The following is a 15,484-nucleotide window of genomic DNA, read 5'->3' on the forward strand; positions in this document are numbered from 1 at the left end:
GGTTTGCCCCGCTATGATTTATTAGTGCCCGCTGGAAGCCCCAACGGAACATTGATTTCAACGTCATGAGCCTTTGACAATCTCTCATCATAACAACCTGAAATCAGCCAAACATCACCTCATCTTGCGGTCCTACAATGTCTGGGATTCTTGCTCAAGTTCCTGTGGTTAATAAACTACTAGGACTTGATGGTAACCGGAAAGCCATCAACATCCCCTCGGTTGAGATTCATCACATTGAGACAGACCCGAACAAACGGGCAAGATGTCTAAAGCACCTATTGAAAGCAAATCATGCTAACTACTCAATCGTCTACAACAACCTTCAATACGATAATCACAATGCTCATATCCTCAGCTCAGCATACCTCCTGGGAGCAAGTGTTCCTCAACTAAATGATATCTACGACAGAGAAATCCGCGAGCTGGAGGCATGGGTACCGTCGCCCGCTGAGATTGGAGAGGATGACTGGCAAGAGCTTCGGGGCGATGCAAGGTACCAGCGGGCTTTTGTGGACTTTTTTGAAGACAAGCTCGTTATGCGATTCAATTATGACTGGCACCAAGAAATGGAGCATTATCTGTTCACTGGCGATGAGCCTCTGATCAATGGCCTGATCGGCGGCCGTATGTCTCCAATCCCACATGAAGAATACAAGTTCGTCGCTAACAATCACAGTCGGACACCCGCTCATCCATCTAGGCTATGCCTTCGAGATGGATTGTAAGGAACTTGCCATGGAGGCCCTTGGACTTGCTTGTGTTCAGCATGACTTTCTCCATAAGTACCTCGACAACAAGTCGTACACCAGAAAGGCGCCTTTCACCTCGGCATCCCCAATGGATCTTCTCACCAAACTATCCAAGGACAATAGATTTGATGACGTTAGATCCGGCCTGTACGACCTGGAAGAGCTCTTCAGTGAGCATGAGGACATCATACTGGAGTACTGGAACGCATGGGAAATCACAGATCCTGTAAAGCAGTTCGAACTGTCCCAAGAAGCCGCAGCTGCTTTGCTAGTAGCCACAGTCAAGCCAGGCACCCATGCATTCAACTTCATGCTCGTGCATATACTAACAACCAGTCATGCCGTCCGAGTTCTTCTTCCCTTTATTCCCGAAAAATACCATATTCCTCTTGTTCGGCAATGGTGGCTCCTGGCCTTGGGCATCTTTATCGTGAAACGCCGGCCACTCCCAGATCCGGATAACGTGGACAACGACCCCAAACAACGAGGCTGGAAGTACGTTGAGGACAAGGCAGTGAACTCTGACTGGGCTACAGATGCTCATTACGTCAAAGGTAAGGCCATCTCTCCAGTTGCTACATCCCCACCCACTAACCCTGTGTGAGCAATCCGGGTGTTGAAGGAGGCTTCAAAGACATGGGGCGACGTTCACGATCGATACCTTCTGGCAGCCCTGACTTTCGTCGACAACTTCAAGGGGTGGACATACTGAGATGGGAAGCATGTAGATAAGGATATGAATTCTGTGGGATGAGAGTCTGAGAAGATGAGGCAACAGCGCACCTTGGATACGGTTCAGTTGTATACTTTCCTGTAAAATCTACCTCAGATTGATAGCATTACGAAATGGCCACTGTGGTGCAATGCGGAAACGAACTTATGAAATTGCCCCATCAAGAATACGCTGTGGCTTGTGATTCATCTGTTATAACAAGTCCTCCATTTGGGAGTCTAGGTATTTAAGCAGGGGTTAAATGCCGGCGTACTGTAACGTGCTTCAGTGGGTCATACACTGTACTGCGGGTCTCAATTCACGATAACGCTCCATCAAAGCTATCAGATAGTCAACAGCATCATCACCATCTACCCACGGCATGTGAAAAGCTCCAACTTGCACCCCCCAATTCGATCGCGTATCCCTCCAGAACGTTATGCTGTTGCTGCAAATGCACTCTCTGCGCTGATGGCTCCGCCCGCGAAGCGCCGCCGGCGGAATGTCGTTGACGCTTCAGACGATGAAGACGAACCGCCCCGTGCAAACACCCTGACCAAGTTTCTGATTACTTCACCGAGCTCCTCTACCAAAAGCCGCGTCGCTACAGCTTCGCCGAGCCCGACAAAACCTAAGATCGTCGATAACAAGCCAACCAAGAATGCTCCACTCCGGCTACCTCGTCGAGCGCAAGCGAAGAGCAATAGCACGAGTCCAAGCGCGAAGCGTTCCAAGGATGTTGGCAAAGCAGCAGATACTGGAAGAACAGCTGATTTGAAGACGCTCTTTTCGAACCAGGCACAAAGGGCTGCGCGGTCGGGCGCTGGAGATAGGCGATCCGTCCCCCTCGAAGATATTATCAGTGATCCTATCTCAGAGGATGATGAGATCTCGGAACATAAGGCAAGCTCTGCAAGCTTAGTTGGCCAACATGCTAAGAAGAGACTACGAAACGACTCGCAATCGTCGTTGTCTAGTGCACCCAGCGCCAGCCAAAAGTTCATCAAACCACCGAAGCCCGTACCTATACCCAGGCCAAACGACGATGCACGCCCTTGGTCAGAACGATTTGGACCTCGAAATCTGGAGGAATTAGCAGTTCACAAGAAAAAAGTCTCCGATGTGAGGAGGTGGCTGGAGGATGTGATAGCTGGGCGCATGCGCCAGCGTCTGCTTATTCTCAAGGGTGCTGCTGGCTCCGGAAAGACAACGACCCTGCGACTTCTGGCAAACGACATGGGCAGTGAGCTTCTTGAATGGCGAAATCCTGCGGGAAGCTCTGGACTGGGGTTCGTTTCAGCATCTGCGCAGTTTCAAGAGTTTCTTGGTCGTGGTGGTAAATTTGGAGCATTAGAGACCGATGCTTCAGTGTCATCGACCCAGAACAGCTCTCAGACCACCCGAAAGAATGATCCGAAACGAGTTATCCTCATCGAGGAATTTCCCAACACATTTTCAAGATCTTCAACGGCTTTAACATCCTTCCGAAGCACCATTTTACAGTACCTTGCTAATAGTACACCCTCTTTATCCATGTTTGCGAAACCTTCGCACCATGAGCCCATAACACCGGTGGTCATGGTCATTTCAGAGACTCATCTGACTACGACTTCTGCATCAGCGGACAGTTTTACTGCCCATCGACTTTTGGGGCCGGAAATCCTACAACATCCAGGGGTCGGTATGATTGAGTTCAATGCCATCGCCCCGTCATTACTCCTAAAGGCACTCGAGCTCGTTGTCCAGAAAGAGGCCAGAAAATCTGGTCGCAGGAAAACACCAGGCCCTCAAGTTCTAAAACGCCTTGGTGAAATTGGAGACATCAGAAACGCCGTGTCATCCCTCGAGTTCCTGTGTCTGAAAGGTGACCAGCAAGGGGATTGGGGCAACAAAGTCGTGCTCACAAAGCAGACCAAGGGCGCGAAAGATGCTATCAAGCTCACACAAGGCGAAGAGGAGAGTCTGGAACAAGTATCTCAACGTGAAGCGAGCCTAGGTATCTTCCATGCTGTTGGAAAGGTTGTCTACAACAAACGAGACGAGCTTCCTCCGCCAGGAGGTGACAATATCGAGAATCTTCCAAGCTTCCTTTCGCATTTCTCGAGACCGAAACGCTCACAAGTGTCTGTTGATACGCTCATCGATGAGACGGGCACAGATACACATACTTTTATTTCAGCATTACATGAAAATTATGTTCTATCCTGCGAGAGCACAGATCCTATGGACTTGTCAACACCAATGGACTACGTTAATGACTGTATCGAGTATCTGTCACAAGCAGATCTCCTCTCACCATCAAGAGATATCTTTTTCGGCGGCAGAGGTGGCTTTTCAGGTCTAGACTCTGGCAGCCATGTGCTACGGCAGGACGAAATAACTTTCCAGGTAGCTGTCAGGGGCATGTTATTCTCACTTCCTAACCCTGTTAAGCGCAAATCATCAACCATGTCCAAGGGCAGCGACGCCTTCAAGATGTTTTACCCAACGAGCCTGAAACTCTGGCGTGCCAAGGAAGAGCTAGAAGGGTTTGTGGATGTGTGGTCTACAAAACTACTAAAAGGCGACGATGGAGTAACGAAAAATCTCACCGATGGAGCCACAGCGTTTCGTCGCCCTCATCAATCCTCGAGCGAGACTTCCTGGATGCAGCGTAAGCAGCTAAACCGTCAAGCCATGGTAAAACAGCAGCAGCAGCAAGAAGACGATCCTGATAGTGCGCCACTTCTCTCACTTGGCAGCGCAGCCCGACGCGAGATGCTCCTTGAGCGTCTCCCATATATGGCGCACATAGCTCGTGCTCGAAAAACACCAAGCTTCCGTTTGCGCGAACTTGAGAAGGTGGTTGCCTTCAAGGGCATTAATGCTGCCGATGAAGAGTCTGACGCAGATGACGACATGCAGCCGGGAGAGGCTTGGGCAACAGATAGGCCATCAGAGGAAATGAGTCCCCGGAAGAAGAGTGCGGGTATAAAGGAAGGAAATGTGTCGGGTCTTCTCGCTCAGAAATTGGTGCTGAGTGATGATGACATTGAGGATTAAGAACATAAATGGTTAATACCGAATGGGTGCATGGAAGCAACGCGATTTGAAGTTCTGGTTTTTATTTGCGCTTGGTGTCAAGATCATGACAACAATGGAACGGAGCAAAGGGGATAGATAATTTTGGCTGGGTTCACGGTCTCGCACAACCGAGTTTAGAGCGAGAGGGGAGAAATGTATAGGGACGGAAAGCTTTTACGAATGGTTCAAATCATCATCATCACGTTGAAGTGAGCGTCTGGGCGCGGCGTTAAGTCTATCATGTATACAATATCGCAATCGTACAGATCACAATCTCTGGGAATCCTTCTTTTCCAGGCCAAAACTTTCAGGCCTTTTTTACTTTTCCAATTCCATTTCCATATCAAATCGCAAAAAAAACCCGATGAAGTATCACTTAGTGGTGGAACAGACGAATGTTCTGCTCAACAAAGGTAATGCCCAGCTTCTCAGCGGTATCGAATACGGCGGCATCGTTTTGGCTACCACCAGGAGCGGCAACATATTTGGCCCCTGACTGAGCAACGCGGAAGACATTGTCAATGAAGGGGAACTATCATGCGCGTTAGTGAAATTCAGTCGGCCGATGGATATACTACTTACGAAGGCGTCGCTGGAAACGCAGACATCCTTAAGCTGCTTCATCCAAGCCTCACGTTCCTCAGGGGTGAAGGCAGCTGGGACCTCCTCGAAAACACCCTCAAAGGCTTCGCGCTCAGGGCCGTCCTTGGGGAGCTGGCCACTGACGAGCAGGTCGATTGCGTTGCTCTTGTCAGGTCGCTTGGTACCCTTCTTCCACTTGATGCCGAGAACACGCTCATGGAATCGCATCCACCAGTTGTCGGCCTTGTCACCGGCGAGTCGAGTGCAATGAATTCGGGACTGTTGGCCAGCACCGAGACCAACAACCTGGCCATTGTATGCGTAGCAAACGGAGTTGCTCTGAGTGTACTTAAGAGTAATGGTGGCAATGGTCAGATCGCGAGCGGCGCTCTCTGGGAGAGAAGCAGTGTCTTTCGGGGTAATGATTGTGCTGAAGTGCTTGGGGGTAATCTCGACATCGTTGCGGTGCTGCTGGAGGTTAATGCCGTAGACGGTGCGGGTCTCGGTAGCAGGAGGGTTGTATTCGGGGTCGATTTGAAGAACAAGATATCGGCCACCCTTCTTCTTCTTGAGGATCTCAAGAGCGGCATCCTCGTAGCCAGGAGCAATAACACCATCGGAGACCTCCTTGGAGATGATGCGGGCAGTAGGAACGTCAACAACATCGCTGAGAGCGATCATATCGCCAAAGCTGCTCATGCGATCGGCTCCTCGAGCACGAGCGTAAGCCTGGGCGAGGCTGGACTCATCAATACCCTCGATGTCATGGACAAAGTAGACCTTCTTCTCGTCCTCGGTGAGGGGCAGGCCGATGGCAGCACCGGCGGGAGAGACGTGCTTGAAGCTGGCAGCAGCAGGCTTGCCAAGAGCCTTCTTGAGCTCCTTGACCAGAGGCCAGGCGTTGAGGGAGTCGAGGAGATTGATATAGCCGGGTGAGCCGCACAGAACCTTAAAGGGCAGGTTGCCCTCGGAAACATAGGCGGCGGCAGGCTTCTGATGAGGGTTGGCGCCATATCGAAGGGCAGTGTATTGTTCGCCGTTGCCGGCGTACTCCTTGCGGAAGAACTGGGAGATAGCAGCATCGTAGTCGGCAGTATGCTCGAAAGCCTTGAGGGCATAGCGGTTACGGCTGGCCTCGGTGATCTCGCCCTTCTCGAGCTCCTTGAGGAAGCCAGCGTAATCGTTAGGATCGCTGAGAATAGTGACGCGCTTGTGGTTCTTGGCGGCAGCACGGATAAGAGTAACACCACCGATGTCAATCTCCTCAACGGCCTCAGGGATGCTGACGTTGATCTTGGCGACGGTATCCTTGAAGGGGTAGAGGTTGCAGATGACATAATCGACCTTGTTGATGTTCTGCTCGGCGAGGTCCTTCTCGTCGGAGGCGAGATCACGGGCCAGGATACCTGCATGGACAGCAGGGTGAAGCGTCTTGACACGACCAGCAAGCATCTCGGGGGCCTTGGTGATGGCAGAGACATCCCTGCGGAAGTCGTTTAGCTCTAGTATCAAGCAATTGAGCGCTTGTATTGACTCACTCGACAGGGAATCCCGACTCTCGAATCATCTTGGAGGTGCCTCCAGAAGCGAGAATTCGAACATTCTGCTGGACAAGGCCCTTAGCCAGGTCCAGAAGACCGGTCTTGTCGTAGACTGAGACGATGGCGATCTTCTGCTGGGAGGACATCTTGGAAGCTAGAAAAGAGAACCTATTGGGAGAGAAAACGGGGAAAAGACAAAAGACAGAATGTGACGACGAAGAAGAAAAATAGGAAAAGATGCAAGTGGGAAGAGGGCGTCTCATTCAGGTTTGGATTGGGCTCTCTGGCGAGTAAGGAAAGGCCAAAAGGAAAAAAGTTTGGCGGGGTAGTTGCGATTGCGGAAGAGCAATGGAGGGGGCGGGGCAGTCGCAGAAAAAACAGCGACAAGCGTGGATCGTGTTACTCTGAATTGTTGCAGTTATAAATCTTTTGCAGGGGAATCAGCCTTAAATGCTTGGTCAAAGCTTGGGATATGACGAACGAATGCGGAGGTTGAATGTCGTCCGTACTGGAATCATTTGGAGGGATGCGAGCTCTTGTCAGTAGATAAGAATAGCTATATAGAAATTGAGTTTAAGCCTAGGAAGCCTGAAAAGATTGGAGCTTAAGCTTTTTTACGATGATGTCGTGAGAACACTCCGTCATCGCACGAATAGCAAAAAGGAATTTGGCTCACTTGATAAGCATCTAGGAATAAAAAGAAATGTCTGATGAGACTGGGACTCGAACCCAGGAGGATTGCTCCACCAGGAAATTGGTGTTAAGGTTGACCTTAACCTGGCGCCATAACCAACTCGGCCATCTCACCGATGCAATATTTCGAGTAGGAAATTCATACTAAGAGATCTATCTTTGTTTTTTATATTTCATTTATATAGAAAACTATTTAATTTATTAATCTACTATAATATCAAATAAAAGGTTTTATATATTTAAAAGTATTTTATTAATTATAAATTATTTTCTTTATTAACTTCTAACTTATATATATAAAGTAGACCTAAGCATTTAGTAAATCTCTAATAATAATTCTAAGGCCCAAATAAACAAGTAACTACTCAGGCATCTTGTGATAATGAATTGAATGAGCCACCCAGGAGCTTACAAACACATAGGATGCGCATGCGCGTGAACCTTCTCGTAGAACCTCCATTGCTGCAGCCTGCTTACACCAACTGACCTACTACCTACGCAATCACCCTTCATACCACCCCGCCTCGCTATTACTCACCGACCGTTTACACAACCAGAAAAAAAAGACATCGTCACCATGCCTCGCAAGACGCTTCGTATACTATGCTTTGGAGACTCACTAACATCGGGATATTTCTGCCATGGCATGGACTCGCATCCATACGCTCTCAAACTGGAAGACCGGCTCACCGGGACGTTTCCCGAAGTGGACTTTGAGATCGTGCTGAATGCTGTGCCAGGCGATGTTGCTTCTTTCAAGCGCTTCAAAGATAGAATGGATGCTGCTTGTATGTGCCTCTCATTATACAGTGTTCTTTCAAGTCTTTTGTAGCGTTTGACCGGCTAACAAGGAGGGATAGGGGAGGATAATTATTACGACTGGACAATTATCCTCGGCGGTACGAAGTGAGTTATACAAACTCTGCCAGATACAAATATGCTGATATACGCCTGTAGCGATATAGCGTACGGCGTCCAACCTGAAGACATCTTTTCCGCCCTTAAGGACTTATACGATGTCCCTCTGAGTAGAGAATACAAGGTTCTCGCTCTAACAGTCCCTGAGTGCCAGTCAAAAGGCAAGAGAGGCACGTCGACAAGAAACGAGCTCAACCAGAGCATCCTTAAGAACAAAGACACGGGATAGTAAGTTTAAGAACTTTACAAAAGTTTTTACACAATTTTTTTAACTGTGAAATGACTGTCTTTGCTGGTAGTTGATGCTGATTTTTTACAGTTACGCCTTTGACCTTCATTCCAAGATACCCTACCATTCGCTCTCAGAACGGGATCGCGAAAGGTACTGGGATGACGGTCTCCATCTTCGAGACGAGGGCTACGACTGGATGGGCAATCATATCGCCGACGCCCTTATAGACATCCTCTGGAGCGAAGGCACATTTGAAGAGCCCACCAACTCCAAAACCTCGGAAGTCTTGGCACTGGAGGATGAAGTCCAGTTCGATGAAGAGGATGGCAACCCTCGGAATATTAATGAAGGATACGTGGTGGTCCGCAAGAAAGATTTGGACTAAAGCTTTTGGCTTATTAAAATTGCCAGTCTAGAACCAAGGGATACACATGCTATGCATTGACATAAACAGCCCTTGATCATCCCAATCCCTAAACGCCATATCCACTACGAGGTTCTAATCCGTCCTTTTTTTTTTCATACAACAAGGGTTGCGGCAACAAATTCCTATTAAAATAGAGTCAGTACGAGATCAACCAAAATTTTGATCAATAACTTGGGCACTTACGGGAAACTCCTTTTGCAGCGCATTGGTGACATTCTCCACCTCCTCGGCCAAACTCTCGACGTTGGCATCCCAATTTCGCATTTCTTTTCCAACAATAATTTCTGCTCGCCCACTACCCTTCTCTCCAGATGCCTCGCCACCCTCAAAGTACACAATGCCATCAATCTGATCCATACGTCCGACTAAACGGCCCTGCTCAATCATACGTGCAGTGGTCTCTTCAGCCTTGTCAGCATCCAGGCCCAATAGTGTTCCCAGGGCCTCGAATCTAATATTGTTGTAAAGTCTGGATGCGCCAAGAAGATTGTGCTCGACGACAGCCTTGGCGAGTACCGTGGAGCCATCTGATGTAGTTGCCAGCTGATGTGGCTGCAGCCCCTCTGCAAACTTGTCAACCTCTTCAGGTGACAACAGCCGGTCAAGGAACATCTTTTCCAGTATACCAAATTCCTCAAGTTGCGACGAACGCTCATCTTTGTAGAGGCGACTTAACGTTCGGTTTCTCATGGGACCAGCGGGTGCCAGAACAGCACATTTCACCGCCATACTGAGCGTATGTAAGCGTTCCTCTTCGTCAATCGCAGGCGAGAAGCTGATCTCGTGATATCGTTGAGATGCGGATAAAAAGTCGCGCTGAGCGTCCAGAATGCGGGCTTGTGAGAGTTTGAAGTGCAAGTTTAGTTCTTGATCAGATACGGTATGCATGATGTTCTTGAGCTTGTTGATATACATCTCGGCGGCCGTAGAGTCGTCGACTTCGAGATAGTTTCGAACGATGCGAATCCATGTGCGAGCTTTCTCCTCATCGGTGATCTTGCGCTGAGAACTGTCAAGGGGAATATCGGCTAGAGTCTTTGCAGCATCAAGGAAATCACCGTTGCTTTCGTGGGCCGTTGCAATGAGCTCACGGATAGTGGCGACGGCATCAACGAAGGAAGAAGATGATGGCTGGGCCGCGATGGTGTTTAGCGTTCGATTCCCAACCTCGATCCACATATCCTCGTTCTTTAGTTCTCGGAGTGTCGCAATAAAAGACGCGAGGACGGTTCGCGTGGCCACGACGCCGAGCGCCTGGTTAAAGAAGGAGTCGACGACAGCATTTAGGTCGTCGGTAGCGGTGGACGGGGATGAAATGTTCTTAATTTCGGAGAGCAGTTGCTCGTAGAGAGGTCCCTTCTCTCCAGAATAAGACTCGGCGTTGGAGATCGCCTCCGCTACTTTGGGATTTGGTGCCATGGCCGTCGGTTGGTAGGAATCTGTTAGATGCAAAGATGATGGACTGAGGTGGAGGTATAGCTGCCTGGGGGTAAAGTTGAGGCTCACTACAGGCGTCAGTGTGGAGGGGCAAGCAGGGGTCAGCTCTAGCGGGGTAGGTTGCCGGATTAGCGCGATCTGGTTGAGGCAGCTATTAAAGCTGGACAGTTCTCAACCTTACCTCCGAACCTCCAGCTACTAAGGTAGGTAGGTACTGTTCATCATGACAAAAGTTGTAATTGACAAGACGTGCTAATCAAAGCTGCTTCACAACGACCACTAGCTATCTTGGTTTCAAGAAGGACTGAAAATCTTTCTTCCTTACTCGCAATTCGACTGTTGAAATCATCTAAAGTTATAGCGTGACGATATCCGCTTTGGCTAAACTTCATAATGAGAGCCTATGGTATGGCATTCAATATTTGCATCCAAATATCCAATCTGCAAGTAGGACAGATTCACCTCTATCATATTGGTTTCATGTATCCATGTCTACTTATGCTTCCTAAAAACCCAAGGTTCCGGCCTATGGCGACTGCAATGCTAAAACAATGAATCCCCGATATGCAAAATTATCGAGCAACTCTCACGCCCAACGCCAAACCAACTAACCGACAGAAGAATCATCTCTATTTGTTATGCCAAAGCAAAGTTCGGAGCGAGTCAAAGTCATTGCAGTCCTTGTAAATGTACGTCATACTGCTTCTCAAGCTCGACTGCAGCTCCTCGGGATGGTATCGGAAGATCAACATCACCATGGCCCACGAGAGCGACGCGAACGCAGGCCAAGCATATTGATTAATGACTCCATGGAGAGGTTCGGACGATACGAATGGGAATCCGTGGCCTGGCTTAACGGCGATACGGGCGAGTGCGAGCATCACTCGCGCAAAGACGTAGATGACGATCTGCTGGTTGACCGATGAGATCTTTCCCGTACGCTTGGAACGACCGCCGAAGACGAAATATCCGCCAACAAGACCACCAACGAAGGAATCGTATGTTCCTATTCATATTTAGAATTCTGGGAACATGCTCAGGGTAAGCTTCGGTGACGATGACGTACCCTCCTTTCCAGGCTCTGCGCCAAAGTATTTGAGTGCAAGCATGGTCAGCTTATAAATAAGGGCAAAGCGCGCCAGGTTGGTGGCATGATGTCTTGTCGCTCGAAGGACTAGGTTTACTTTCTGTGGGAATCTGTTGTTGCACGTCAGCATTGTTGCCGGTCGGGTGTCGAGACAGATGAAACGCACGTTCCAGAGCGGAAGAGAAACACCATCCTATTCGTGTTTGTCAGTATCGAGGTTACCAAGAGAGTGCATATGGCTTACACCAGCGCATGCGGAAACCGCACCTTGGTTCCGTAGATAATACCATTGCGCGCCGTCTTGACTAAGGACAAGAGATCATGGTATCGCGGGTCCTTGACAATCTCCTCCAGCGTGTTCTATCCAAAACCCGTCAGCGCGAACTTCACCGTGCCACCAGTCGATGAGAGCGGTACCTTTAGCACTTCCAGCGAAGATGACATGGCCATCTTGTCCCCAAGCCTCGGCAAAAGAACCGTAAAGAGAGGGTCGGTCGCAGCGTCAAGAGAAGATGTTTATCGGAAAGCGCTTTAGTCTCAAGGCATCGAATGTCGTCGCGTGATTTTGTCGGTCAGATTCCACGTGCGGAAGAGTCGTATAGGAGCATGGATGGATTCAGAGGTATCGATAAAGTTGGTAGGTTCATGGGTTTTGAAGGCGCCCCAGATTATGGATACGTGCTATGTCACCTGTCTATTGAGCCTCGGATGTTTGCGCTCGGCTCGTGTTGCGGAGCATGGCACCGGCAATAATATCCCCCCACTGGAAAAATACACTACAGTGCCTTGTCGACTATGACGCAGCGGGAGCTGTCCACTGAAAGGTCTGAGATTTGGAGAGGAGAATGGATCTAAGGGATTTCACATGTGAATGGCGGTTCGACGGAGATTCCAGTTGCATTAGCCAAGATCTGGGGAAATCTCACATCAGTCAGATTCACATGGGACGACTAGGCACGTACTCCGTATGTATAGTCTAGATTTCATTTTCATGCCTTCATGGAGTGCTTCAAAATCGATCGTATGCTCATGGACCTCATCTCCAATTTTCGAACCCCTTAACTCCATGCTATTCAGGTACCCTTGGTTCATCCCGAAACTCCTCCACTTTGACCTCGGTAGACCAAAAATGACACCGTGAGGCTCTGTGATGTTATATGCGACACCTCCATCCAACGAAGAATGATGAAGGAAATTTGGGTATAATCCCTTTACCGAATATTGGCTGGACCCTCAACACCACCGCTCATGAGGCTCTCTCCACTTGATCCCCAGAATATCAAAGATCTTTCGTTCATTTCGTCCTTCGACTAATTCTCCCTCCCTGACCTTGACCCGTTGCGGCCCTCGCATCACATCCTTGTATAAACCCCGTTGGTTCAGTCGCATTCCCTTCTTGGAAGCCAATAGTCGCATGCTGCGATTAAAGATGTCATTGCCAGTGAAATAGATCAGGGCCGCGCCCATCTCCGATTCAGGAACCAGGAGAAAGTCAATGCGGCGCCACACGGGTCTGTAATGCTCCTCGTTGAAGCCACTGATCTTAGGGAGCACACAGCATCCATGCCATTTACTTCCGTCGCTGACAGATCTTGATGACGCGAGCCGTGCCACAAGGAAGTCTTCAGCTTCAAGAAGTTGGACAAGACTATCAAGAAAAGGCCTCAGTTCAGCCGATGACTCAGTATTCGGCTTGGTGATGATGAAATCGATATCGCCCGACGTTTCTGCTCCTCTTCGATAACTCCCCCCAATGATCAACTCAACCTGAGGATCGACACGCTGAGCACTTCTTCTCACAATAGCACCCAAGGCCTCAATCTCACGACGCGAAATCCTGGTGTTGAGATCATTGTAGTGCTCGATACCTATGAGCTGATTTGGTGAGAGTTTCGCACTTGTTTTCAAGTCGTCCAATGTCCGGAATCCTTGAGCCAACCATTGCTGGGCCTGACTGTTTCCAACACCATAAATTCCAAGGAATAATTGGAGTGCCTCGTCCATCGGCTCTTTCTGGGCGTACTCAAGTCGCTGAAGCCTGTCTGTAGTGACGATTTCTGCAATCTTCTGCGCCAGACGCGGTCCCACGCTAGGTAGTCTTTGTGCCTCCTCGGCTGTCGTGATTTTCATTTCTTGACGCTTTAGGGTGCTGATAACTTTTCGATAGGCGGTTGTTCGCCAATGATCGTTCACCCGAGTATAGTAATCAGCCATGGATTGGAGAACCTCGATTGTGCGCGAATTTGGATTCCCCGCCTTGGCATCTTTTACTCCGGCGGAGTTGCAGGAGAACCGATCTTCGAAAGCAATGTCTTTGTGATCTGATCTAATCTTTCTTCGTGACCGTCGTTTGTTGGCTCGTTCACCTTCTGAGCCTGAAAGGGATTGTTCTTCAAATTCCAGGTCTGCCATTTCCGTAACCGTCTGGACATCATCATCATCCGCATCTAATGGGAGGTCCTTATATTCCGACATTATCTTGATGTACTCGGATAGCTCGTCCTTATGGCGATCCTCATCTGGGTTCTGCATTGAGCCACTTGGTTCTTGAACAAATATCGTGGAATTTTGTCGGGAAATGGTAGGCCTTTCACTAGACGTATGATGAGATGAGGCCATCCCTTGAAGATCAAGCACAACTGGCTGGGAATCAGTTGGGACAGGAGTCTCGGCAACTTGGCTGTGATGAGGAGATTCTTCGCTCCTTTCAGGTGTTCCTGTGAGAGGAACAAAATCCCACTTCTTCGAATTCCTATGATGCGGCTTCACTTGCAAAGACTCATTAGGCTTCCCAGAACTTGATGGGACTGGTGATGAGTTATCTTCTTCCTGGGCTATCGGTTGGCCTGTAAGCCGATACCTCTTTTGGCTGCATTGAAGCAGTGATTTGAATTGGATGCAGTCGATTGGGTATTCCTCGTTGACAACTCTAGGCGGAAGGTTTCTGTTCGTATTCTTCAACACGCTCTCGATATCCTTGTACTGTATGTGTTTCTCAACAACAATATGAGTAGCAATGCGTGGAGTCCGTACCCATGTTGCACCAAACTCGCGCGCCTTTGTGATGCGTAATCGACGAGCTGGTGCAACATCGTCATCAGGAATGTAATGGAAAGTGAGTCCTTTGAATATCTGTTCGCTCTCTGGCTTGAGGTTGATCGTATTTTCACGCTTTCGCTTCTTCATTGCCAAGCTTGGGGAAGGCGAGTCGCTTACTGTTTGTCCAAGATTTCGACCCGATGGGAACAAAGGCGTAGACCCGCTCCTAGGGAGTGATCTCCGTGTCTGCCTCGTAGAGTCAGGGATAGGTGTATCATCGACTAGAATAGCGCCAGCGCTGCGTTGATTCATGAGTGTGCCGAGCCTGGTCTTTTGGCCGATTGCAGTCATCGGAGTGCCTTTGATGATCTTTGTTCTATCAGCAGGTGCTGGCGTTGGGAGTGAAGTGACCCTTCTAGGTGTCACTCTCGATTTTTGAGCTTCAATGTTAGTTAGGTCAAGCACGACAGATTCCTTTGCTGGTGGTCTGGGGCGTGCTTTGACAGCGAAGAACCTCCGAGAGCGCATCCTTTCTTTTTGCTGGTCCGTATCAAGCTCATCATCGCTAGAGAGCGGCTTCAGCTGATCGAAGAAAGCTGTCTTTTCTTGTAGGGAGGTCATGGTAAGGTTCCGGAGTTTGTTTATGCTGTGAGACTTGCGCCATGAAACGCGACTTTAAAGGCAGAGTTTCGATCATACCCCAAGATTCTTGGCTGATGCCTGCCGCAAGATATCGCTAGTCATGTAAGCCTATGTGTTATAGTAGTGTACAGATTTAGCTGTTCAGACTGCTGCTATTAGTCCAAGAAGAGATGTTCAATATTCATGGTGCTTCAAGACTCCTGAGGTTACCAAGTTCAAGGACAATTGTCTCGCCTGATTGGCCAGTCTCATGCACGAACCGCTAAAATCGCCAGGCTTCAGTGCTGAATCACGGTCCGACCCGCTAATTAACAAGGATGATCGTGAATGGGAAAAGTCCCGTCCCATTGTCATGGTGC

General features: G+C 49.0%; 7 protein-coding genes; 3 read left to right on the forward strand and 4 right to left on the reverse strand.

Annotated features, from left to right (window-relative positions):
* Positions 1-137: 137 nt before the first annotated feature.
* On the forward strand, positions 138-1,464 carry FFUJ_01151 (uncharacterized protein; the record flags this gene model as incomplete). XM_023581928.1 has 3 exons in its annotated part: positions 138-627; positions 680-1,306; positions 1,358-1,464. The coding sequence occupies 3 exons, from the start codon at positions 138-140 to the stop codon at positions 1,462-1,464; spliced, it is 1,224 nt and encodes a 407-aa protein (XP_023424390.1).
* Positions 1,465-1,935: 471 nt separating this feature from the next.
* FFUJ_01150 (related to cell cycle checkpoint protein RAD17) lies at positions 1,936-4,506 on the forward strand (the record flags this gene model as incomplete). The annotated part of the gene is made up of 1 exon (XM_023581939.1): positions 1,936-4,506. The coding sequence occupies one exon, from the start codon at positions 1,936-1,938 to the stop codon at positions 4,504-4,506; it is 2,571 nt and encodes an 856-aa protein (XP_023424391.1).
* A 397-nt stretch (positions 4,507-4,903) lies between these two features.
* Positions 4,904-6,796, reverse strand: FFUJ_01149 (probable 5-aminoimidazole-4-carboxamide ribonucleotide transformylase/IMP cyclohydrolase; the record flags this gene model as incomplete). XM_023581950.1 has 3 exons in its annotated part: positions 4,904-5,059; positions 5,110-6,592; positions 6,648-6,796. 3 exons carry the CDS (start codon positions 6,794-6,796, stop codon positions 4,904-4,906), a joined length of 1,788 nt encoding a protein of 595 aa, XP_023424392.1.
* Positions 6,797-7,920: 1,124 nt separating this feature from the next.
* Positions 7,921-8,878, forward strand: FFUJ_01148 (related to esterase; the record flags this gene model as incomplete). XM_023581961.1 has 4 exons in its annotated part: positions 7,921-8,131; positions 8,204-8,249; positions 8,301-8,489; positions 8,581-8,878. The coding sequence occupies 4 exons, from the start codon at positions 7,921-7,923 to the stop codon at positions 8,876-8,878; spliced, it is 744 nt and encodes a 247-aa protein (XP_023424393.1).
* A 134-nt stretch (positions 8,879-9,012) lies between these two features.
* FFUJ_01147 (related to COP9 signalosome subunit 4) lies at positions 9,013-10,339 on the reverse strand (the record flags this gene model as incomplete). XM_023581972.1 has 2 exons in its annotated part: positions 9,013-9,042; positions 9,104-10,339. 2 exons carry the CDS (start codon positions 10,337-10,339, stop codon positions 9,013-9,015), a joined length of 1,266 nt encoding a protein of 421 aa, XP_023424394.1.
* Positions 10,340-10,986: 647 nt separating this feature from the next.
* FFUJ_01146 (related to peroxisomal membrane protein 4) lies at positions 10,987-11,894 on the reverse strand (the record flags this gene model as incomplete). XM_023581983.1 has 5 exons in its annotated part: positions 10,987-11,363; positions 11,424-11,554; positions 11,611-11,637; positions 11,689-11,804; positions 11,862-11,894. The coding sequence occupies 5 exons, from the start codon at positions 11,892-11,894 to the stop codon at positions 10,987-10,989; spliced, it is 684 nt and encodes a 227-aa protein (XP_023424395.1).
* Positions 11,895-12,677: 783 nt separating this feature from the next.
* FFUJ_01145 (related to DNA-directed DNA polymerase lambda) lies at positions 12,678-15,104 on the reverse strand (the record flags this gene model as incomplete). The annotated part of the gene is made up of 1 exon (XM_023581994.1): positions 12,678-15,104. The coding sequence occupies one exon, from the start codon at positions 15,102-15,104 to the stop codon at positions 12,678-12,680; it is 2,427 nt and encodes an 808-aa protein (XP_023424396.1).
* Positions 15,105-15,484: the final 380 nt, after the last annotated feature.

Source organism: Fusarium fujikuroi, chromosome FFUJ_chr01 (assembly GCF_900079805.1).
Source record: "Fusarium fujikuroi IMI 58289 draft genome, chromosome FFUJ_chr01".
Classification (NCBI taxonomy): domain Eukaryota; kingdom Fungi; phylum Ascomycota; class Sordariomycetes; order Hypocreales; family Nectriaceae; genus Fusarium; species Fusarium fujikuroi.